This window comes from Haemaphysalis longicornis, unplaced genomic scaffold (assembly GCF_048455015.1).
Source record: "Haemaphysalis longicornis isolate Haplotype H1 unplaced genomic scaffold, Haemaphysalis longicornis Haplotype H1 scaffold_10, whole genome shotgun sequence".
Classification (NCBI taxonomy): Eukaryota; Metazoa; Arthropoda; class Arachnida; order Ixodida; family Ixodidae; genus Haemaphysalis; species Haemaphysalis longicornis.
The window spans coordinates 57312139-57337946 of NW_027526204.1; the positions used below are offsets into that span (position 1 = coordinate 57312139).

General features: G+C 47.0%; 1 protein-coding gene across 6 annotated transcripts in view; it reads left to right on the forward strand.

Moving 5' to 3' along the window:
* The window catches only part of LOC144158588 (uncharacterized), a 43207-nt gene extending 22182 nt beyond the window's left edge, over positions 1-21025 (forward strand). For 4 of the 6 annotated variants that reach the window (XM_077689586.1, XM_077689584.1, XM_077689587.1 and 1 more), the window contains 6 exons: positions 12722-12808; positions 15514-15564; positions 16344-16402; positions 20019-20241; positions 20507-20623; positions 20919-21025. In XM_077689586.1, coding sequence (XP_077545712.1) covers positions 12722-12808; positions 15514-15564; positions 16344-16402; positions 20019-20241; positions 20507-20619 — 533 coding nt within the window. In that variant the 3' untranslated portion in view covers positions 20620-20623; positions 20919-21025. The remainder of the gene's footprint in view (positions 1-12721; positions 12809-15513; positions 15565-16343; positions 16403-20018; positions 20242-20506; positions 20624-20918) is intronic. The other 2 variants (XM_077689585.1, XM_077689588.1) reach the window with 2 other exon arrangements.
* The last annotated feature ends 4783 nt before the right edge of the window (positions 21026-25808 follow it).

Genomic DNA, 25808 nt, shown 5'->3' on the forward strand with positions numbered 1-25808 from the left:
AGTTCTCCCGATAAATTTCAACCTTCCTGGAGGGACTCCACTACTTGTCTGAGGTATGGATCACCTCGGGTGGTGGAAGCCAGTTCAGTCTTCGTGTTCTCACTTGCTATGCTGGCCAGAACGCTGGTCGCATGGATGGACATGGCTTGTTCACACTCGGGGCTGTGACAAGTGTGTGGCACCCCCCTCGGCACGCCCGAGCAATGTGCCCAGTTCTTCCGCACACAAAGCACTCCGCTTGCGCGAACTGGCACTGGGAGGGGGGGTGGTCACCACCGCAGCGACTGCACCTGCCATGCCGTGCAGTTATCTTGCGGGTTTAAATCATGACAGGGGCTGCACAAGTGAGTCAGTCCCCTGAATCCTTGACAGTGTGTCTGCCAAGAGCAGCTGCTCTCAGGAACATGCTGTAACGAAATATCAAAGGGCATTGGTCTCAAAAAACATTGTTGCAAGCGTGGGGGCATTTCACTCAAGTTGTTCTGTGAGATGGCAAGCAAGGTTGCCTGTCCATTTCAACATGGAACCTGACGACAAACTCCCTGAAGTGCTCACATACAAAAGTCACAGCAAGAACCTCCTTTTCAATTCATGCATATCTTGTTTCAGCACTTGAGAGCACCCTTGATGCATAAGCCACTGGACACTGTGGTATTTAAAGTGGTAAAATGGGTAGATACTTCCCTTGTAGCACCACAACCGGCGACAAGAGACCTAGTCAGCGTTTGTCTTCTCGTTTTGCCCAGCTAACAAGCTATCTCTCACCCTGTGGCTTAATGGAACAAAGGAAGCAACAAGTGCGTTCACTCATTGACATTTATTGCTGAATTATAAACGCCGAAAGAGCATACAGGCCAGCTGGTTGACAGCGAAGATCTAGTTCCTCGCCCAGGCAATTTAAGGGAATCGAGGAGTTGAGAAGGGAATCGAGACGCCAATGGCAGCCATTGTCATACTCTGGCCCGATCCTCAGGGGGAGGTAGCCAGGGTTGTCCTTTCACCTCGCTTATTTAACACCAACCGCTGTCATTTGCATCCTGCCCACTCTTGCCAGTCACAAGACACTCCTTTGGCCAGGAGGCAGGTCTCCCTCCAACATCTCTTCAAGCAAGTTCCCACAAAGAGCAAGCCAGTTTGGCGAAGCAGAACGTGAGGGCATGTATAAAGGATGCATTCCCACAACGCCAATCTTGGTTGTGAAGCTGAAACAGTGCAGCACCTACAGCAAAGCTCGACACATCAGCTGAGAGTTTCGTTTGCCTCGATGGGTCGAAAATTCGAAGCAATGGAGTCGACGTCAAAGCCCGAATAAGCTCCTTCCATTCCCGGACATAATGAGCCTTCCATAAAAACAGAACATCATTCTTTATCAGCGGCCTTAGAGCCTCACTTCTGGAGAAATGGGGTATGAATTTGTTTGAATAGTTCGCGACACCCAAGAACTTTTGCACTTCCTGCTCGCACTATGGGCGTGTTAGCTAAGCCTTTGATTAGACTTTCATCAGGCTTTATCCCATTTTTACTAATTCAGTCCCCCAAGAATCTTACCTCGGTTGGGGCAAAAATGCATTTCTGTTTGGTTAGTGTCAGTCCTGCATTTCTCCCTGCCATCAACACTGCACGTAGGCATTTAATGTGCTGTCTTTTGGTTAGCCCTAGACTACAATGTCATCCACCTAGACATGTGTGCCTGGCAGGCCTTCAAAGCCCTCACTCACCGCCTTCTGAAAGACTACTGGTGCTGACGTGATACCCACTGGAAGGTGCTAAATTAGGTACCTCCCAAATGGTGTGCTGAAGGTGCGCAATCTTGGATGATTTCTTATCTAGCTGGATCTGGTAAAAACCACAATTTGCAACAAGCTCGGGGAATACCGCAGCCCCTGCCAGTTCTGCTTCTATTTCTTTATGACACAGCAGCTGGTATTGCTCTTGTTTGAGGCTCCGGTTAATGTATCGAGGGTCCATGCATTTCCGCAGATGACTCTTTTTTCCATATGGTTACAAGAGGGCTCACCCAATCTGGAGCCTCTTCCATTCTGCATATTTAATAATAATATTTATTAGTCAAACAGAAGTCATGTACATAATCAGGCCTACCTAAGCTGCAACGGGCTTGTCAGGCAGAGCCTGGCAGGCGACAAGCGTTAAAAAAAAAATTATATATGTTACAGTACGCAGTACCAACCAAGAACAGATAACCATTCGGTATTCCCGAAATCTCGGCAAAGCACTAGCGCATGCGCCTTAAAGCCTTTTTCAGTTTATATTTCGAGGCATGCGCAAAAAAGTCAGATGGCAAAGTGTTAAATATAGCTGGCACATAACGGCGTGTTCTTTTTCCGTACCTTGTGGAACAACGAGGAATTGCGTAACGTTGCTTCGGTCTCAGGGACCGAGCAGGAGTGTAACACGTTTTGAATGTATTAATCCAAAAATGTTTTAAGATAACGGTTTCATTTAGGAGCGAGGTAAAATCGGGCAACATCAAGGTTTTGAATACATTGTCATCTTTCTTCATACACAAGTCATATGCAATGGTATGCAGCAAAAAACGCAAAATGGAATTGACTCGCTCTATCCAACGTAAAGAGCAGTGACCATATACTGTAATACCGTACCTAAGCACACTATAACAAAGGGAATGTACAATGACTTTTCGCAGCGAAAATGGAATAAATGTTCTTAATTTGTACAACAAAGATGATACAGCACGAATTTTTTTACATACATAAGCAAAGTGGGAATTCCAAGAAAGGTCGCTATCGAAATACAAACCTAAATACTTCACAGTGGACACATACTTTACTGGAATACAACTACAAGAAGAGCAGGCCGCTGAGTGTAAAAATAAAGATTGCGTTAAGTCAACTTTTTTCAATGGATTGTGAAAGCAAATCAGCTGTGTTTTTTTGGTATTAACATCAATGGAATTGGCCGTAAACCAATTCATTCGTAAACCATTGCTGAAACTTGAAGCGACTTTATGGCGTCAGAATGACGAGAAGCATAAGAAACAAGAACCGTGTCATCGGCGTACTGAAATATTGAAGACGATACAGAATAGGCGAGGTCGTTAACATACAAGTTAAACAGCAGAGGACTCAGTATAGACCCTTGTGGTACACCTGACCTAATAAAAGAAGCATTACTTGAAACTTTACCAATCCGAACAACCTGAGTTCTGTCAAGTAAGAAGTTTTCAAGTAGACGCAGAAAGTTGTCCCGAAAACCTAGTCTTTGTAGTTTGGTGAGCAGGAGGGTATGACACACGCTATCGAAAGCTTTACTGACATCAAGAAATAATGCACATGCAATCTGGTTACGATCGAAAGTATAGTTTAATAAATCAGAAAAGTCCTCGAGCAAAGTTAGAGTACCTCGGCCTCCAATAAACCCATACTGAGATGGAGAGAAAACATCATGAGTCGATAAAAAACTAGTCATAACATTTAAAATGTGTTTCCCTAATATCTGAACTATACAAGAGAGAACAGAGATAGGTCTATAGTTTTCAATTTTATTTCGAGAACCTGACTTAAACAAAGGAAAAACTATTGCCTTCTTCAACTGTATGGGAATGATGCCACTCTCAATGATATGGTTTAAAATGGAAAGAAGAACCGCTTTAATGTGGTCAAAATTTCTGCGCAGCACATTTATCGAAATACCATCATGCCCAGGTGACTTATTGGCTTTCAGCGCAAATAAAATTGACTTGAGGTCACCTTCATTGAGTGGGGGCAGATAAGCCGATTTAGCTATGCTATTCTGAAACGTACAAATGCCAGGGGTAGATCGGGCAACACCTGTGACCCGCGAAAAAAAGTCGTTGAAAGTATTGGCAATATTCAGTCCGTCACCAGAAAAATGGGAAAAAAAGTATTCGTCCTTGCTAGATTGCACATTAGAACCTCTCATACCGGTAATTAAGGACCAAGTTTTCCTAGAATCGAAGTGCGCATCTTCAAACTTATTCCGCATGTGGTTGCGTTTAGCTAGACGTATCATCGCATTTACCTTATTTCGACTTTGTTTAAAGCTTGCCCTGAGAATTGCATTTTGTGGGGCACGTTTTGCTCGAGCCCAAAGCATATCTTTTTCTTTAATGGCGACAAGGATTTCTTTTGTCATCCATTTTTCATTAAAGTTTGTTTGCCTGACCTTAACTATTCGTGTCGAAGTTTTCTTGAATTCATCGAGCAAGGTTATGAACTTTTCGTACATGTTACTGGGAGATGTAATACATATAACGTGCCAGTCGTACTGTGCGATTTCCCTATCAAGTGCCCTCGGATCAATGACTGAAATAGTTGTTTTGCTCGCGACTCTGCGCACATGTGAAGACTTCGGTGACAAAGAGCATGCAACAAAATAATGGTCCGCAAGTTTAGTTTCAATTACAGCTGAGAGGGTTTGAAAATCGTGAACGCGTACGTTGATGTGGTCTAAACAAGAAGTCACGAGCTTACTGGACAAAAATTCTTCATGGGTAGCTTTCAAAATTGCACAGTCTAGACCCCATTTGGACAATACATCTAAATAGTCCGCAGTTAGTGGCAAGTTGGGGCGCAATGTGTCAATGTTTATATCACCTGTCATACATATGTTGTCACCAGACAACAGGGAAGAAATGGCCACATTAAGTTCTTGAAGAAATATGCGCCCATTACAGCAAGGTGGGCGGTACACCGCTATCAAGACGAGATAATAATGGGGAACATAACCGCAATGCGACTACTTCAGCTTGAGTGAAAGAAAAAGTTATTTCTGAAACCAACCACGTGTTTTTGATAAAGACAGCTATGCCGCCCCCTTTTCCAATGGGGCGTAAGTAAGAATAAACTTGATAGAGGATGGCTACTGTTGTCAAAGAAAACAAGGAGCTAAAAAAGGAAAACGAGCGACTGCGGCAGCAATGCCACGAACATGAAAAACGCCTCAAAGAGCTAGAAAAAAAGATGTTGCATAACGAGCAGTATTCTCGCCGTTGCAATCTGGAACTGAAAGGGGTCATAGAGACTGATTCTGAGAATGTCACGGAGTTGGTTGCGAAGGTTGGCACCGCTATCGAGGAGACAGTGTTGCCTGAGGACATTGAAGCATGCCACCGCGTGCCTACGCGTAATGCGGAACATCGTCACATCATCGTGCAGTTTAAGAGCCGCCAGAAACGAGACCAGGTTCTGGAAAAGGCTAAAAAGAAGCGCATCACTAACGGCTCCTTGGGGCTATGTTGGCAACCAGGCGTGAATGCGGATGGCTCTTCCCCCTTAGACAACAGTGCTCCTGTCTTCGTTAATGAACACCTATGCCAAAGCCAGAAACGCCTACTATCCTTGGCCATTGCAAAGAAGCGAGAAACCAACTTGCGGTACGTATGGACCCGAAATGGCAAAATATTGGCACGGAAATCTGATGGCCAAGATTACATTCACATCGACTCGGTAGATGACCTATCTAAAATTTCGTAGGCCATAGTACGTATCACTCACATGCATAGCTTGTCTCGTCGGCGTGATGTCGGCGCTTCATGACATCCTCTATCAGGAATTCATGCAACCACGATGTATTAAGTTGTGTGCTCGTGCGAAAAAGACCACATCTCTTATTCATCTCAACACCCGTTCATTAGTAAAAAAATACGACCAATTTGTTTTCTTCCTTGAACAGTTTTCATTTAGATTTAACGTCATTATGATCACGGAGACTTGGTTTAATTCCTTTAACAGAGCACCTACATTACCAGGTTACAACTGTTTCTCTGCCAACCGCACCAATTCGCGCGGTGGTGGCATCGCCATCTATATTTCTTGCGACACAGGCTTTTTCGAGGAAGTGCCCCATTTCTCTTCGGTAACCGAAGATTATGAAGCTCTTTGTGTGCAGCAACATGACGTGCTTTTTTGTGTGTTGTATCGGCCTCCTTCAGGTAACACTGAACTGTTTAAAAGCTTTGTAGATGGCCTACTTGAGTATGCGTCCTACAAAAAGCTCCGGTTGTTCCTTGGCGGAGCTTTTAACATCAATCTTCTTGGCGACAGCTCATGCTCAAACGACATGATTCAACGCATTGTTGCTTCTGGGTTTAAAAACGTTATTCAAACACCAACTGTAACTGTTACTTAGTTCCACTATTCTCGACCTTCTTATTACTAATTATGACACGCCTGTTATGGCAGCGGGCACGATTAACTCTGATTTAAGCGACCATTGCCCGGTGTTCCTGGCCTACTCGGAATGCGCATCACGACGTAAACCGATAGCTCCTAAGATTAGCTATCAATGCATCACTGATTGCGGCCTGGAAAAGTTCCGAAATGGTATACTCTTCAGTAACTGGACACCAGTTATGAACAGCACCAATGCAGACGATGCGTACAATTCCTTCCTGACCATATTCACAAAGCACTACAATACTTGCTTTCCAATGAAAACTTTCAAGCCCCCAAGGCGTGTAAGAAAACCCTGGATCAGTGTTGAACTGATAAAAATGATTGAAGAAAAAAACAAACTGTATGGCTCATTCTTAAAAACACGGAACATTTCTACCCTCGTTTCCTTTAATAAGAAAATTCGCAACCGGGTGACCGCTGAGCTGCGCAAGGCGAAAACCATTTATTACCAGAAGCTATTTTATGAGGCCCAAACTTCGCGTCCAGACCATGTCTGGAAAATTATCAATGATGCCCTGAATGCGCGTACAGTGCCAAATGATAAATTTGAAATGATTGTTAACGGCCAAGCGCTGAATAATACTGCTCTCTCAGAACACTTTAATGCTCATTACATCAACGCCATTCCTAGTACCGTACCTCGCAGTGTTTCATCGTACCGTGTTCAGTGCAACATTCCTGATACCGCGTTCTTGCAGCCAACAGACTTTTCAGAAGTGCAACGCACTTTTGAGTCCCTCAAAAATAGCAAAAGTGTCGATGTTGACAATGTACAAATACGCCCCGTCAAACATGTCCTCGACGTCATCTGCTATTACCTAGTTCATATTTATAACCTTGCCCTGCAAACCAGATGCTTCCCAGCTAAAATGAAACGAGCGAAAGTGTCGGTTATATTCAAAGGAGGGGACAAGAATGATGCCGCCCACTACAGGCCTATATCGGTCCTTCCAATTTTTTCAAAGGCTCTAGAAAAAATTATTCTGTCCCGCCTGAATGCTTTCTTTCAAAAACACCAAATTTTGTCTGAATGCCAGCATGGCTTCCGGAAAGGCTGTTCGACCGAGTCCGCCCTCTTAGTACAAAAGGAATTAGTAATAAAAAACATTGAAGCTAGTAGACTAACTCTGGGAATATTTATTGACTACAGCAAAGCTTTTGATGCACTAAATCATAATATATTACTTCAGAAATTAAATCAGTATGGAATTCGTGGGGTGCCGCATTCACTTATGCAATCTTATATTAACGGACGTGAACAATGCGTGGCGATAAATGGGTATCAGTCGTCATTTCAACAAATACGGTTCGGTGTACCACAAGGAAGTGTTTTAGGCCCCTTTTTATTTAACGTATACGTGAATGATCTCATTTGTATCGATAACAGCTCACAGTTTGTCTTATATGCTGACGACACGAGCCTGTTTCTGTCCTCAGATAACGTTACCGACTTGTTCTCTGCTGCAAATGCTGTTCTAGATAAACTGCGCGAGTGGTCCGAGGCAAACTGCTTAAAAATCAACACAAAAAAGTCAAAAGCTATCTTGTTCACACCAAAAAATAAACGTGTATTCGTTACGGAAGATCTTTATCTAGCTAATTCTAAGATCGATCTAGTAGAGCAACACAAAGTTTTGGGTGTGGTCCTTTCACGTCACATGAGCTGGGATGCACACATTCAAATGTTGACCAAACAACTATCTTCTGCTGTGGGTGTACTTTATCGGTGCCGGGACTTCTTCCCACTCAGTATCAAACTTCAAATTCACCACTGTATTTTTAGATCACGTTTAAACTATTGCACATTGGTTTGGGGCACTACAACAAAAAATAATATTACCACCCTAATGTTGTTAGAGAAGAAGGCGGTTCGCTGCATTAACAACGTACACTACCTTCATCCCACTCGAGCACTTTTTGCACAGCATAAATTAATAAAGATCGATAATCTATACGATTACCGCCTGCTTTTCCAATTCTACTTTTCTGATGCTCTCAATCAGCAGTTCCTGAAACGATTATCTTGCCTAACAATCCGGACCCAGAATTACTCAACTCGCAAACCTGATATGTGGCTAGTACCATTTCCCCGAACTAATTACTTTTTCCAAGCATTGGCACATAACATTCCGTCCATTTTAAACAGAAACAGCGTCGAATTTTCAGGGCAGAGCTTTACGCGACATGCCCTTCGTGATGCTTATGTCAATAAGTAAATGTTGTGTACAGAGTTTTATTCGCATATTTTGTCGGTCTGTTTGCTGAATGCTTTTAGTAAGTGTAAAGTACGGGAAACGTTTTGCCTGCGATTGCCTGCTCCCCTTCTGTTGTAAATTCAATGATGCTTTTACACACGTTTTTTTTTAAATAGACTTGGTATATCACATGATTGTACGAATCTTGTTTTTAATTATCACTGTACGAATGCATGTCATTGAAGTGTATATTGGGCCCCCTGGCCCCGTCAAGCTGCGTCTAGCAGCTTTTATGCCAGGGTGACCTTCAACATTCTATTGTTGAAAATAAAATTTGATTTGATTTGATTTGATAGCCAGGAAGTGTGTAGTTGCAAAGGGTGTCTAAAGGAACATTTATCTCGGTTAACACAAAAACTTCACAGCAAGTCCTAAACGAGGAGGTTAAAGCCAAGAACTGGTCCCAGTATTTTCTAATGCTTCGAATATTTACGTGGCAAATTTGAACCGAACTACTATCACACCTAAAAAACTCTTTGACTGCAGAAAAGGATTGAGAAACTAGGAAGTGGTCTTTATCCATTTTTATACGATGAAGTCAAGGTCCGCTTTCGAATCGATATGAACGATGGGGCGACCTTCCTCTTTCCTAGCAAGCACCCTGCCATTCCTAGTCCACACAAACTTGAAACCTTTTTCTTTACCTTTAAGCCTCGCCAAGCGGAAGAGCTCTTTATTAGCGCGAGTCAGGTTCTCGTTGATGTAAAGGCGAGGGAACGTTTCCTCTTCCGCCAGCTCAGGAAGCTTTGTGCGCGCGCTGATCCACTGTTCTTTTGGGCTAACTTTGTGAACTTGCACAAGGACGGGCGGTATTTTATTAGGACCACTAGGCAGACGGTGAACAGCTGCGATATCAGTTGTACTGAAGTTAGTCAGGTCAAGTTTCAGAGCTAGGTCGCACACAAAAGAAGACAAGTTTTCTTTTGGCTGGACAGCGAGACCATGAATTTCGAAGTTGCATCGACGGGTGTACTGTTCTACCTGATTAAGTTCGGTGGTCAACTGATACAAAGATTCTGCGTGGTCGTCCACTGCAGTAGTTACTGACTGTGCATGTGCATTGAGTACGGCAATGTCTGCCTTGTTAGCATTCATCGTAGCAACTACTGTGTCGTACTTCGCAGACAGATGCTCGATCGATTCCTGTATTTCCACGACTGCAGTCTTGAGTGACAACAAATCCTCCAGTTTTGTTGCGAGCCGCTCTACAGTGGACACGAGGCTATCAAGCCTCTCATTCACAGCCGAGAACTGCTTTGCAAAAGAGTTGTCACCGGAAAGGGCGTCTGTGTCTGCACTGGCCCCCGAATCCGATCTACATGGCTGGCAGCACCACGTTTCTCGTTTAACGGTGCTCATTTTCGAGAACGACGACTCGGAAACAGACGAGCACGCCTTTCCAAGGTGGAAGCTTTCGCCACATTTACAACATGTCAAACATTTCACTTGTGCGGGTATCAATTTGGAACATTTTGCACACGACGACATGGCAGTGCAGTCAGTGGCGAACGTACAAGCAATGAAAGCAAACTGGTGGCGTAACTACCTTACCTGCCAACAGCAAAATCAATGGTCAGCACTGAATACTGGCTTGCCGCTGACTGCAGAGGTGCATGGTGGCTTCTCCGTATAAGCAGGCGAGGCCAGGCGCCAGGGGACGTGGTTGAAGGTTCCAGGCACAACGGGCATCAGGCGATGACCAACCGGTTCCAGGACAGGCTCTGGCTGGCTGGTCAGTCGAGAGAGTGCCCGCACGTGCGGAAACTGTGCGCTTCCAAGAAGGGCCGATATGGCTGCGTGGATGCAGCCAAACTTGACAACGTTGACGCACGTCTGCCGCCTGGGGAGCCTGCCAACAGCAAAATCAATGGTCAGCACTGAATACTGGCTTGCCGCTGACTGCCTTCTTCCTTCAGTGTTTCCTTCAGTGTTCATTCGGGCCAGCTCTTCCCGAAGTGGGCCCCGAAGTGCATGCGGCACTTTTCTTGGTGCCATAACGGTGGGCAGAGCGTCATCCTTTATTGCAAGACTGTAGGTTTCCCGATGCAAATAGGCCCCTTGAACAGTTCCGGGGACTCTGCCACAGATTCAGGGCCACCAGTTGAGGCCACCGGCACGGCCAGGTCATGCACTCGTGCAATCAACCCAAAACACTCGGACTCCTACCCAAGCAAGGCTTGTTTGCCTTTCTTCATAACAAGAAACTGTACGTCCTTTAGCTTGTCTCCTATTCGCAGTGGCAAGGTGTGGGTGTGAACGTGGAGTGTCCTACTTCCTTCGTAGCTCATAAGTACTGCACTCGAGGGGTGTAAGCGGCTCTGGATATGCATCCTGCGAAAATACGAGGATAGCAGCACATTCGCCTGTGCCCCTCTCTCGACTTGCATTTCTGTTGCGTGTCTATCTAGGTCGCAGTTTACAGTCCAGTCCTGGCCTCCTGAAATGTTGGACGATTTGCATGGCAAGGATCCTCATCCGAAGCGTCTGAGGTATGGTTAGATGCCTCTGTCATTGTAGCGGCGTCTACCTAATGTAGGCACCACTACACTTTTTGTCTTGCTGCAGGTGCAGCAAGACGCAAAGTGTTTTTTTTATTGCAGAGCATGCGTGTCTTCCCCCAAGCTGGGTACTGTCTCAGTTCCTGACTCCGGTCGCAGTAGCCGCAGCTTTGACGGCTCCCAACCATGTGACACTGTCTAGCAGCTATTGTCATTGTTATGGCAACTCTCTGCACCTTTGCTTCGATTTCAAGAGAGCGGTTTTGTGTGGCCGCCTATTCCGCGTCTTTGCACTCGACTTCCAATTCCAAAGTTTGGTCCTTCTCGTGCAGTACACTTGCGTGTAACTTTTTCCGGCAATTCCACATACTATTAATTTGATCTCTGAGCATGGAGTCCGTTAGTTTGCCAAAATTACATGGCCGTGCTTTCAATTGTATGTCGCGCGAAAACTTCAAATTGTTTACCATCTCGTTGTTGCCTAGAGCGCAGTACGTACCGCTCGAAGGTCTTGTTGAACCGTTGCATGCAGTACTCTTTGAAAGCCTTGACGATGGCGTCGTAGTCCTCTCGTTGCTGTGCCGACAATCAGAATCTGTTATAAACGTCACTCGCTTCTTTCCCAGCGACGTGAAGAAAAATGGCAGCCTTCTGTGCTGACGTTCGTTCTTTGTTCGGCGTGGTAGTTCTGAAGTAGAGTTCGATACGCTGGTGGAACTTCTTCCAGCTCTCCACTGCTCCTTCTGACCATACAAACCACTCGGGGGGTGGCAGAAGGTCCATCTGGAACGTTTAGTCCGAAAGGCTACACTTCTGACACCATGTTTTGTCAAGCTTGGCGTGCATGCTTAAGTAGAGCTACCACACCCATGGCGTGCAAGTGAGGAACTGCTTATAAACCGCTACTGCGTGCACGCGTCTCCGCACGCAGGGTTGCCAGGAGGGGCAGACCGCTGCAGTTTGTCTAGTGGCTCCCCAGGTCGTTCAAATACTAACCTTACCCCAACTCGACCTCACCTGAATCACCTCTAACACTTCATTGGTTTGTTTATTAATTTATACAGTTGCAGGCATTTTTAGGCCCAAATGGGAGTACGTATGTATGAACATATATTCATGGAGACATTTTTAAACAGAACATCTCAAACAGACCGGTTTAAAGAAAATTCGGAGGACAGCACTAACAACATCAGCAGTAGCTTTTTCTGAGTAGATTATTATTAGAAATGCAAAAATAAAGAATTAAAAAAATAGCATTTTACCTGACATACTTTGAAGGTTTGTTCAATGAGAAGCTGACAGTGCCCCGTATGTAGGTGGAATGAGGGCTTGTCCAACCACCCCCCCCCCCGCATTCTTTTAAGAATGTTTGGTAAAGCGAATGGGGAGGAGATGAGGTAAGTGACTCATAAAAAACTGTGGGCCATGGCACATGCAAAGCACGCCCTAATTTGCATTACAAAACAAGCTGCCTGCCCTTTTTTCCCTCTCTTTGTCTTGCTGAACCAAGTTGAGGTCGTGGCGTTTACGTATGAAGCCCTTAGTTGAATGTATGGCAGAATATATATAGCATGTCAAACAGGAAAAAATAGTCAAAGAATTTTGGTTTTTTGGTGAGTGCAGTGTTGTGTCAACCTAGCTGCGCTAGCGCCAGTGTAGGCACCCTAAACCTTAAAAATGCCCTAGCCAATGGCATGATGGAAAAATGTTCTTATTGTTGTGCATGCCCCTTTGCTGCTGTTTGCACAGAGATGTCTGTGCTTATCACAGCATTTGTTTTTGTTTTTCTCAGATTCATCACTGGCTGTCCAACCCAGCTGTTTACTAGGCTCTGCTTCCACAGCAGGAAACGTGTCACCAATGGCTTTTGCTCCACATGGTAGAATTTGAAAGCCTGCTTGCATGAAAAGTGCTTGGGATCTTCTATGTTGAAGCCTGCCTCTTACGATAGTACTGAAAACAAATACGATGTGAGCATGCTTTCAAGTATAGTAATCCCTTGTTAACTCAAACTCGGATATCTCCAAATATCGGTTAAGGCAAAAATTTTTCTTGCCGTGCACTTACCGCCCTTATGTGCTATGAATTTTCTCCCCTTTATGTATTCGCTCCCCTTTATCTTAAAATGTATTTTGTGGGGACCACGGATATCTTTGTCAGAGAGTACACAAGGCAATGTCCACTACAGGCGCTCCATTCGAAATCCTACCTCCCACTTTTTACCAAACACAGCTGTGAACGGCAAATTTGTGCGGACTGCGCGCTGTACGAGGCCGATGTACCCGTTACTGTAATGCTGTGTGACGCCTACATCTTTGAGATTGCTGTAGATGACACAGCTAATCACGCGAACGAGGAGCTTCGAAAAATGGGTGCAATGGCAGGAACAAGAAACGTGCTGCACCTGCATCGCAGCAATCGCAGGAATGGTGACCGACAATTGGTGTGATGCATTGAACAGCTGGAGAACACTTTTGTGGCACCGCATGCGAATGCAAAACAGGCAGGCATCAGCAGTTCTTCCTTCGCAATAACAATTTGTTTGTTTTTCCTGCAAATTATTTTTGCTTTATCACAAAAGCCCCCCTTGTGCAGTTGAGCTTTTGTTACCATCACTAGCTCTTCTTGCACTGATCTGGCCACGGATTGTCAGCATTTTGCTTAACTTGAAAATTTTCTTATCTTGAAATTTTCGGCGGATTTTACGACTTCGGGTTAACGAAGGATTACTGTAAAGTAATCATAGCACAGGTTTTTGTTTGAGATGTCCAGTTTTCCCATGAGCTTGAAGCACTCAGAAACCCCCTTCACCAAACAGAAAAATAAATCACTAAAAATTAAGAAACGCAAAACAACACATGCCATGCACAGTGACCACATAGAAGGCATTAGAAGCAACCACGTGCACGATGTCCTCAGTGCAGCAACAACTTTTGAAATCGGGCTTGGGTCGACAACTTGCAACGTCTGCCCCCTGACCACTTTACATTCGTCTTGCCGGCAGAGCCTGAACATCCCATGACTGACTCAGCGTGTCTAGAGATGGATGCCACGCCCTCTCTTCCTCAGTAATTTACCTCTGCCAACACCATGGCGGTTGTGATGGCACTCTAGAGGTTTTTTTTCTTCAGTTATTTCATTTTAAGGCACCCCTAAGGAGCATCTATTTCCGTTTGAAACATTCAAGTGGTGTGGTTGCACTTGAAGTTGGATGTCTTTTCTTTATTTAGGGACCCTGCAACACTCTTCGTGCAGTGCAAGTAAACCTGCGTCACGTTTAGATTACACTGCCAGGAATACCTGAACCAAATATTGCATGTGCACGTGAAGCGGTAAGCGCACAAATTGCCGTGAAAGACGCAGAAAAACCAACCGCGCTCTCTTCAATTCTCCTCATTATGCATCCCTGACATGGCGTAGACGTCATTTTGGCCATGGCTGTCCTGTTGGCTGTCGCTGGTCAACTTCGCGGCTCATTTCTCGCATTTTCTGTGATGATCAGCCGTCGTCGGCGCTGTGTACCAACCTCTTCTATGTCTGAACCTGTGCGCATACTTTTGGTGTTTCTTTTGTTTTGAGTGCGCACGGTGGTTGAGTGACGGACTCAATACTTTCCTTTCAACGAGACCACTCGACGACAAATGTTTATTGCTTAAAAAACGCCCTACCAGCCTGAGCACGCGCTTAAGAGCAGGCAGCCATGCCTGCTTTTTTGTGGCACCAGACGGGAAATAGACCCCTGCACGTTGCGGAAAAAAGGAGAAAACTCTCCGCCCTGTGATATATCGAAGGTCGCCGAAGGGAACGCAGCGAGCCGCCCCCCTCTCCGGGAGAGAGCGTGCAGCTTTCGTCGCGTTGTCCGCGGTCGAGTTTAGACAGGAAAATTATGCGTGACTTCTCATCGCTCGTAGTTTCGGTGATAGTGAATGCATTTTCATAATTCTTACGGGAGTTCATTGCTGGAAAAATGAACTTTACACCAAAATACATTCCGAATAGTCAATGGTAAGTGTTGCAGGGTCCCTTTAATACATACTGCCAGCCTCCTCTTGGTGGCCAAGTCAGGAGTGATACAAACTTGCATGCTTGCAGCCATGTAACACAGTACAGCTCACGGTACAGAATCACCACAAAAGAGGCTTGCGTGGGACATGTATGTACTCGGGTTACAGGGGCAGCACAAGAGCGGTATCGAAATGTGATCCAGGTTTTGTTCACAGCACGAAGTGGAAAAGCATGATAAGGGGGATTAAAACCTGCACATGTGACCAGACAACTTTTAGTACAAACAGGCAGTGGCAGCTGATAAGAATGCGACAGGCACTGCAATGCTGGTGACGTCATGGGGTAGTTTGTTCCAATGGGAAATCATTGACATTTCCAATCGAAAATCGTGTTTACATTGCTTTTTCTTTCCTTTATGCACTCCAATGAAAAATGTGCATTTGTACTAAATTTACCACTGATTTTTATATATGGTGTCTGAATTCCTCTAGGTCATTGTTTTATGTCGACGGCCACTTGTTATTCAGTATGTAAAATGTAATTTGTTCTGCTCCAACCCCCCTCCCCTTTTTCTTGAAGAACTTGATGCTGGACCAAAGGCTACATTGCGGACAAAGAAAAAACAAAACGGTATGCCTAAGCACATAATTTTTTTTTGAAAACCCCCCTTTTGCACTGAGCTTTATCCACATACACATGGGTAAATTGAAGGTTAGTGAACTGCCCAAAAGCTGAGCTTAGTACAGATGTGCCTAGCAGCAGCATTATATGTATTCTCAAAGAACCCATTTGCCATTTGAGACTCCACATCCTTGTTTTACAATATCCTGGGAAATGTAGCTTTGTTGTAACAGTACGTGGTGGTTGTTTAAACTAATGAAGAAAATTTCTGCGCTTAAGTGAGTGTTTTTTTTTATTTTTGGAATAATTACAAGGTTTGTTCATTAAGCTAAAGCTCGTTGAAGTCTGTAAATGAAAAATTTGATCTCTACCTGAAATGCACCTATACAGCTACAAACAAAAGTTGCGAAGTTGCGTTTCCTTAATTACACTAAAACGTTGAGGTAGGTTACGTTGCAGACAGCAGTCATTGTTGCGTATTTTGTCCAAATTTTGTATTTGTCATAAGAAATGGCCACTGAAATATTAAATGTTATGCATGCCATCGCTTTCACTCCCAGCATTTTTATGACATTGTTTAGTTACTAAAGCATGCTTTACTGATTCAGTTTACCCTTTTTGTATATAACGTGTCATATATGCTTTGTGTTCTGTGCATTTCTTACAAGAAACTTCGAAATTCTTATTTTCTACTTTTGCTTCTGGCAGTCTCCTGTGGTCAGCTACGTGCATTTTGTTCGAAAAGTCTGCGTGTATCATGCTAAAAGTTACTGTCTCTCACCTTGCAGCTTTAGTAATCCAAGAGGACATCGACCCTACTTGTGGGGAAACCAACAAAGCTGGTGATGTAAGTGCTGTGCCGTTTGTTCCAATATGTTTTGATTGTTTGAAATGTTTTGTAGTAGTCATAAAAATTTTCACAGACGCTATGTTTACCTGAATTTTTATGAGCATCTAGTGGATTGTTCCGACATGGACAAGGCAATTTCATCATCTCCAAAGTGAACGGGTTCTTGACAGAATTATTGTAATTTTCTTAATATTTAATAATATATTCAGGGGTGGTGTCATATGCCTTTTCTCTGGGCAGGAAAGAGCAGACACATAGGCATTGGTGCAGTGAACTAGACAAATTTTTCACATAGTAGAGGGCCTGGAGCATTAAAGGGACATCGAAGTGATTTGTAAACATTGCGGGATTACAAGAGCAAATTGTAGTCTGGAGTCTGTAGGCCATGTTTCGACCGCTCTCGCTGCATTTATGCAACCAGTAAAATCAATTCGAAAATGCTGTCCTTCTCTCTGCATCCTCGTCTATTTGCAGGGGTGTTTTGTATGACGTCAGAAAAAAATGGCCTGACTGGACTGCGCTACTGCATGGCTCGCCAACCTTCCGGCAGAGTCGGTCGGCCCAGCATTTAGTCCGCCGGCCGCCGTTGGGCCGTCACAATTCGTTCGCTCAGTTGAAATTAATCCACATGTTTGTAAATGGCAGAATGTGCCTTTGTTAATTTGTACACTGCATCAAGCTCCAAGTCCAGGTCGCTCCACACAAGCGTTGCACAAGCGCACATGCAATGCTTCACTGACTGGTATGCTAGTAGGAAAATCTAACGCCAGTTGAAGGTGGGAGAAGAGTCGGCGAAGTTAATATAGGTACTGAGGAAACAAAATCAACCGACACCGTTGCCGTACCTCGTAAAACTAGGGTGCAGGAAGCACTTTTTGGCACTTCGTGAACAAGCACAGCAATCAGCAGTGCGATCACACATCTGTGAACGCTTTTCCGCCTAAGAAATGCAATTGCTTGACGAGGTATTCTGGAAATATGGGGAACGCTTACTGCACGAGAGCTATACAACGAATAGTCATCTAAGTTAATTGAAATGCTAAAACTAAATAAAAATGTAAACTGGTCGTACATTATATACTTTATATTTCTGACCCTGGCAGCGCTGGCTCGTGGCCGAGTGGTCTGGAGCGCTAGGTATGCTGTTTTGCAAGTCGCAAGTTTGAATCTTGGAGTGTACATCCTTTTTTTTTGTAACCTGATTTCTTCGCTTTTGGACGATGTTTTCTATACTGAATTCACCATTTTTATGCTGTAACGTTCAATGCTCCACGAGCAAGTTCCCAGAACGCGTGCAGACTTACATCAACGAGCTGAGTTCTCGTTGGCATGTTGTTGCCATAAGCACCGCCTGCTTGTGGGCAGTGGGCACAGTCCAGAATCAGCAGACCCTTGGCCTGGTGCGAACAGACCTTTTACGATAGAGGCATGAGTGAGGCAAGGTCTGAAGATGGGGGAAAAGCGCATGACATTTGAGCGTCTGCGGTGACGCGGAGGGCGTTCATCCACTGCATAGGCCTCGGATAGTGATTGCTACGATTCCAAGCCGCCCTGGTGGGTTTATCTGATGCATTTTACGGCCAAAAACATGGCAGAAATTGAGATATCAAGAATGCCCATCCAGTGATAATGTTGGATGCCAAGCATGTTGTTTCACAGAATCGAAACCGAAACTTGTTTAAATGCTAATCTTGGACATGGTCCATTCACGTAGCACTTTTACGTGACATCACGGCGGTTAGTTGGTGCTGCCGCCGCAAACCGCGCATGGTAGTTTTTATTCTCTCGCTTTCTAAAATAAATACCGGTCTACGCAGTTCAAGCAAAAGCGGGAGTTTGACAAATTCACTTCAGTGACCCTTTAACACTCAAAACAGTAAAACCCAACTAATAAAAAAACTTACAAGTAGTAGAAAAACCAGACTGACAACAGCTCCAACTGATATTGGCACTTCAAACTCTAAAACCCCTCTAATGAAGTCGTCACACTAAGGCCCTTGGCGACTAGGCCTACCCAGTCCGGTGTCACCGTGGCGTTTATCTGGTGGGGCCGTCCGGATGTGGCTTTAGTGAGGGCGCGCATGTAGACATGCGGTGTCGGTGAACTGTCGAAGCTGTACCTTCGTGAGTTCGGAGTTTGGCGACTACGCTCATAGCCATGTGCCTGGTTCTGGAAGCGCCACCATTTTTGAAACCATCGAACTATGTGGCAATGGTACGCTGCTGCTGCGCATAGGTTGGTGGCTGTTGAGGAGGCTGGAACCGCTGTCCCATCAGTGTGCTCCCGCCCAGGCTTGAGTTGCAATGTCGATGAGCAAGCAGCATTGTCCTGGCTGGTTTGTCGGGACCTTGCCACCTGTACCTGGCGCTCCTTGTTTTCTGCTCGGCGACCTTCCGTCCTGAGCTCTTGACTTCTCTCATGTCATTGCAGCACTCCCTGAATTAGCTTTTCTTTCCTGCAGGTTGTGTCCACCTCCTGCTACAAAATGCTTCCACTTTTACAGTGGGGCGCACCATTAATGGTCTGTTATTAGGCACTAGGTTCAAATTCCAGCTCCTCATCTTATTTTCAAAGGATCTCGGCCCCTCCCCTCTAAGGGGATCGCCCCAGACTCGTGACAAGTGAGCTTTGGGAGTAATGTTATCTTATTCCAGCACGTTCACTGAACAGCAGTCACGCTTATAGGTCTCTGAAAGCTCATGTATTGTTAGCTGCGTGTATTGGAGGGCTAAGGAAGGTTTATTTGCCTAACTCACCGGTATGATATGTCGTTGCTGAATGACTGCTTGTGCAAGTTTTTACAGGCGTTCTGACCAATATAACTGCTGAAACTGGTACAGCTGCTTTCTACGACAGTGTAGCAACTGCACTCTTTTCTAGCAATAAATATAAGCTCTAGCTGTTTGTAGCCACTGCCAGTAAAACCTGCCTTAATTTCTATCAATGCTACGAAATGGCCCCAAATGGCAGAATTTGACAATTGCATTTCATATAAGAGCCACCGTCTATCACTATACATGGGTTGCTGGCTATTGGCCCTGATCGTTGTTTTAATTTCAGTCATCAACTGGTTTAGTGTTGATGTGTCGCTATTGTTTGTACTTGCGTCTCGCAAACAGTGCATATTCTTCTGCAGGCTAGAAATTGTGTCTTCCGCCCCTCGCCCTGTCTTCACATGCATGCAAAGGCTTTGAATTTCATTGCATAAGAGGGCTAACACACAGTATTATCTTTAAAATAATGTGTGCAGAAGTGGGAAACACTATAGTAGAGCCCTGTTAATTATTACTTGTCGGTAGTAAAATTTCTGTGTGAAGATAATAGTAATAGTATGGCTTATATGGTGGCTTGTAAGACATCGTGGAGCCTTTATGTGTCAATCGCGAACGATGTCTTAGCGCACTTCGAACAGACAGGGCATTGTGTACTTCAGTAGTTTCCTCACAGCAAGGTTTCACAGTGGTTCCAAATGCTTTTTCACTGCATGTCTTCCATTCTAGTAACAATCATCTGCACCACAGTTACGGACTACCTTTGTGCAATGTTCCATTGACAGTTGCCTGCAGGGCTGGAATTCTTGTGCAGATTTTGTGCGTCACTCCTTGTTTGCAGGTACACCTCGGACACGGTGTGTATATCGACCAGCGAACCTGGGTGAGCGTCATGGCTGCTCCAGCAGACAGTACTTTCTGCAAGCGGCTTGCGGTGGCTGTGTGGAAGCCAGAGGTTCTGGCAAAGCGAAGTCCAACGGGCACTGCTTCGAACAAAGCGGTGTCGAAAGGGAACAACACCGTTTATCCTGCCCTCTCACCACAGAAGGTAGCAGGAATATCTTGTAGGTGTACATGATTTTTTGCTATAAATTTGAACATTTTAGCAGTGTATATGTGCACACATAGCGTGCACCAAGCAAGAAGGCTAGAACTTATGAAAAACAACTTGTTTTGAGGGTAGCGGTAAGTTAAACTATCTCTTTTTTTTTTCTTACCGGAACTTAAACATCAGTGGAATGTGCGCATGCAAATTGGGAATTTTAGTAATTGCCTTCCTGTTGACATTTAAACACTTGGTGCTCTAATTATTTTGCTTGCCTTTTTCAGCTGCTTTCTGGGCCTACCTGGAGAGCCAGAACTGCCCCATTGGGGAGCGGTATAAGCGGCACAAACTGCTGGGTCGATACCTCACTCAGAAGTGCTCGGACCTTCGCCGTTAAGAGAGTAAGGAGTGCTAATGCCTTAAATGTTGCTGCTACCAAATGTGTTTTACATATACACCTATGCTATAAAAAAAATTTACGCATTTCAGTGTTGCGTTTTGGTTTCGTTTCATACTGATTTTAAGGGGCAGGTAATTTTGTTGTTTTTATTTAAATTGTGTGCTATAGGGCAGTAATTGCTCCTGAATCAACTGCTTTTTGCACAAAATTAGTAGTTGGTCTACACTATCCCTGAAAGCCAGTTCGCACACCTATATGTGAAAGGGCTCATGGTCAATTTAATTCTTGTAATGCAGGTGTCATCGTGCAGCACTAATAAGCATGGCAGTCGAAGCCATGGCACTGGCCAAAAAAGGAACATTGGTGTGGAAAGTTGAAAATAAAATGGATTAAGTACTCTAAATTGCTTATTTTATTTCGGTCTGCATATAATCATATCTTTGTAATGCATGCGCACCTCTACCACACCATTGCATTGTTTATATTCACTTTTTTGTACAGCTGGCAGAAATCTATTATTCATTAAAAACACAATTAACCTATTTGTTTTGTACACAAGCAAAAATGTCTCCCAAAACCTATGTTTTTTCACTGGGTGCTCACTTTCCTTAAAATGCTTATTCGCCCTGTGTCACTCTGAGGTGGTGGTAGAGTACATGCAAATTTATGACGTGACAGGAGGAAATTTATTACAGAAGACAAGAGAGGTCATGATAGACAACAGCACAGCACAGAACAGATGGCATGAATAACGACAAGACAGGATTTGTGGGATCGGAGTACTCGGATCGGAGCCCTGCCTGCGATGCTGCTGTGCCCGTCGCCGGCATTGGGCGTCTGCCCGCCGGCACTCCATCCAGTCCTCTGGGCGCTTGCTTCGCATGGCCTTCCTCTGCAGTTGGTTGCGGCGGGCTCGAAGCCGATAGAGCTCCCTGTCCGGGAGTGGCGTGCAAAGAGCTACCTCTCCTTGTACCGTTGCTTTGTCGGTGCTGCACATGACTGCTGCGAGGAAGTTGACTTCTGGGTCTTCAGTGGAAGTCGACCCAGCCAGTGACTGCATAAACCCAGGATTGGCTCGCTTGCTGTGGTTCCCAGGGGCGAGTACTATGGGGTAGCGGTCAGACCCCCAAGTGCTGGTGGCGGTCTCCCAGGAATAGGTGCACCACTGCATCACCAGGGTTACATTGATGCATGACTGCTGGACCGTACCATGATGACAAGGGAGGATGAAAGTGGGGTTGCCAGTGTTGGCCACGTGCAGTCCATAGGAAATGGTGGCATCCAACAGCTCTCGCCACCTGCGGGTGGCTTGGTGACTCCCCAAGGCCAGCATATGTGCGTTGAAGTCACTGCGCACTATGGCGTCCGAGCCTAGTTTTGCGCGCAACCGACATAGAGCCACGGTGTCCCAGAATTTCTGAGGCCAGATGTAGATGCTGGCCCCGGTGGTGTCCGTTGTCCCCATGCAAACGGTCACGGCGGCTCACTCCATGGGGCCGTCGGCAACTGCGGCAATGTCTAACAGCGCTGCTGGGGGTGGCCCGCACATAGACGGCTGCCCGCAACTTTCCCGGTGGGTGGCTAGTGTCGCGGCACGGTGTGTTGCTGTAGGACCTCAGGCGGCAGCTGGTGGCACTGAGATGACACACGTAGCCCGGAAAGTGTGGGGTGGTGCAGTAGACGTACACCTCCTGCAGCGCCAGCCTGTCGAAGGGCTCCTGCAGAGGTGCTCAATCAGCTCCGTGCTGCGGTGACCGAGGCAGTTGCAGTTCCACTAGAGAATGTGTGCCTTTCCCACAGGGTCTGCTAGCCATGGTGGAGGTGGACGGGGGGGGCTCAGGAGGGCCAGGTCATCCGCGGCTGCCATCCGCGCAAGGTCATCGATGGGCAATTGGCCAACCAAGCTGTGCTCCAGGGCTAGGAGGACGCGCATCAGCTGCTCCGGGTCGGCAGCTGCAATCAGGACAACTGGGGCTGCGGGCGGGGCGGGCTGCTGGGCAGTGGGGTGCCTAGCTGCATTCCCCTTGGCTACAGACCGGGGCTGCTGTCGTCCCTGGGGGGCAGGCTGCTGCGCAACCTGACCATCTCGGCACAGCTGGGCTGAGCTAGTCGAACCGACACCTTGACCTCAGCACATGGCACTGGCTGCAGCGCTGGCCACACAGTGCTTGTGCTGAAGCATGGGCAACGGGGGTCCGTTACACTGTGGTGGCCACTACGGCTAGAGCAGTGGGCAACAGCTGTGGTGCACTGTTGTGAGTTGTGTCATCCCCCCACAGCGCGCACACCTCGCAGTGCCCTTGCAGCCGGCCGTCCCATGGTCGAGACTCCCACATCGGTCGCACTGTGTAGGCCTGGGGTGGGAGGCTCTCACAGGGAGCAGCAGCTTGCAGACGGCGATGAAGAGGGGCGGGACCAGTCCCGCAAAGTGCACCACCACGCTGCTGGGACACTTCACTTACAGGCCCATCGGAGTTAATGTTAGCCATTATCTCATCCGACAGGAGTTGCGGGTCCACACCAAAGTAAGGCCACGACGTGTGCCACGTTTGCCAGGTCGGTAGGCTCCTACGGGTATACCGCATATTTTCTCTGTTTCAAGCAGAGAACAAAAGGCACTCGGTAGTTTCGGCATCGGGGGCAACGTTTAAAGGGGCACTGACACAAAATTTTGAAGGCGAGATAGCTTCGGAGATAGATTGGAAGGCGAGATAGCTTCGGAGATAGATTGGTGGGAACACATTTACATCATCTGCAAAATATCAGCGGCGAATACAGCCTAGAACATATTTAAAAACAATTTTAAAGTGTGCGAAACGCAACCGAGCAGCCAGCCGAGGACCACGCGCAATCGACATCCTGAGGATATTGGGTAAATAAACAACGTCCAAACACGTCACGAGTTTGTGTTTGCCGCTTCCGCACTGCCGGCGTTTTTCGTCGGCTCGCCGCTCCAATCGGAGGGCCGGAGGGCGGAGCTTCTGCTCTCGAGAACGAACGACCCGATCGTTGGCGGCGGAGGCGCCGAGATTTCGTCAGCTCATCGGGCAGCTGGCCGCGACCAAAGTTCTACAGCGATTCCAGGCACTCTGTTTCTATTACTGTTTATTGCCATTGGATGCGAAAACGCGCTGGAGGCACGAAAAGCCCACTGAAATAGCCGCACGGTCGCTGTGCAGGCGGCGGCCACGGCCGCGAAGTGGCCCAGGCCGGCGCAGGTAGCTCGAGTGATAGCTTGTTACCGCTGCACGAAATTGTCCCCAAGTCCCGACCATGGTGGCTTACATGAGAAAGGAGTTAATGATGCCATGGCGGGTTGCATTAAAAATTGTCATCTGAACCGCTTGCGAGAGCGGCACTCGAATATCTGCCGCAGTGGTAAGCCGAACACATCTGTAGGCGGACCTGTAGGCAGACCGGCCGGCTGCTCCCACCGCGCGTCTTGCACCACCATCTCGAGCGTCGCGCGTCGTTCTTTAGCGCGGTAGCATTTTTACTCGCATCGCCTGCGTCACATCCACGGTCGCTTTTTAATTAAGCGCCTCACGAGATCAGTCGTGGGGGCATTGGCAGAAACTGCCGTCGATGCGGATTCGACAGTGCTACGGCGGCTCTGCTCTGTGATATCCCTCCGACGGTCACGTGGTCAGCTTTGTTAACATAAAATCCACAAAATCCATCGTTTCGCGGCACTCGCTGAAACCGAAACTGCGACTGGCCGCATTGAAAATGCCTCTAATTAAACAACCGTCGCACACTGAAGCAAATGAGGTTTCTACAGGTTATAAGTAGGTCACTAGCTACTTATCGCAACAAAAAAAACAAGATGCAAAATTTTTGTGTCAGTGCCCCTTTAAGCAAGTGCTCATCCTCACTTGGGAGACACCGGCGACAGCGGTCAACCCACAGGCAACTGCCTCCCTCAATACCGAAAGGAAGGAGGCAGAGCACTTGGTAGGGCAGAACAGGCAAGTGCTGACAGCAGGCTGGTGTATCGGTCGCCTGGCAACAACCTTCTGTGTTTTGTGGTGGTGTGCCTTCGAGATCTTTTGCGTCCACCGGCCCTCCACGTTGTTCAAAGAAGGCCAAAAGGTTGGATCGCCTTTCTGTGGGGACCCCAGTGGCCGCAAGGTCTATTGGTATGACCATGCACTGCGCTGTATCACCATCTTTGTTGGCCAGAAGAGCGGACGCGGCCGCCGATGTCGTGCAGCTCAGCGGCACACTGCGCAAAGCGCACGAGCTTGTTGGCGAGCGTGGCGCCCTTCAGCAAGGTAGCGGTGGCACCATCCGACGAGGCAGCGGGGCATTGAGGAAACTCCCGCACAGCAGCTGCCATCGCAAATTGTCCAGTGGAGGAAGCAAGAGGCCGGAAATATGCAGGGGAGCGCACGTGGGAGCTCCCACTTGGACTTTTGGGTTTTGCCGATCTGCGCAGTCACGGACGTTGCCACCCCTTGCGCAGCATTGCTGGTGTGGTAGCAGCGCATGGGAGTGGGGGCACGCGCATTGGCCACCATCTTTGGGTCCACTGTCGAAATGTCACCGGCTCTATCCTCGGCATACTCTCACTCGTCTCCCAAACTTGGCGGGGTTTCGGCCATGTTTTTAAGTGCCAATGCACTTTATAAGCGACCCCGAACCTTCCGCCGTCCGCATAGCAACAGCTGCGCGCGCTTTTCGTCTTCCTTAGCAATGGGGGGAGATGGGCGCGCGCTGCCTGGCCGCTGACATGGCACATACCCACGTGGGAGATTGGCCAGGAATAAGTGCGAATGCACTTCTTAAGCGAGCCTGAATTGTCCGCCGGGGAGGTGGGGGCAAGTGCGAATGCACTTTATAAGCGACCCCGAACCTTCCGCCGTCCGCATTGCTCCTCCTCCTCTCCCCTAGCAACGGCGCGACGAGCGGAGAGGAGCGTCCGTAGCAACGGCGCAGCGACGTCACACCCCACGTGACTGCGCGCGCTCCGCCACCTCACTGCGGTTTGCGCGGGCGCGCGCCACTCCCCGCACCGCTCTCCGAATGCGCGCAACCGAATGGAAGCAACAACGCAACCGAATGCGAGCACTGCACGCGTCGTTGAAGATACCGCAGCGGTTGAAGACAAGGCAGTGCGGCGAAGGGCCCGTGAAGCCGAGCGCAAGCGGGCGAAGCGGGCTGCGGATCCCGAACTCCGCGCTCGG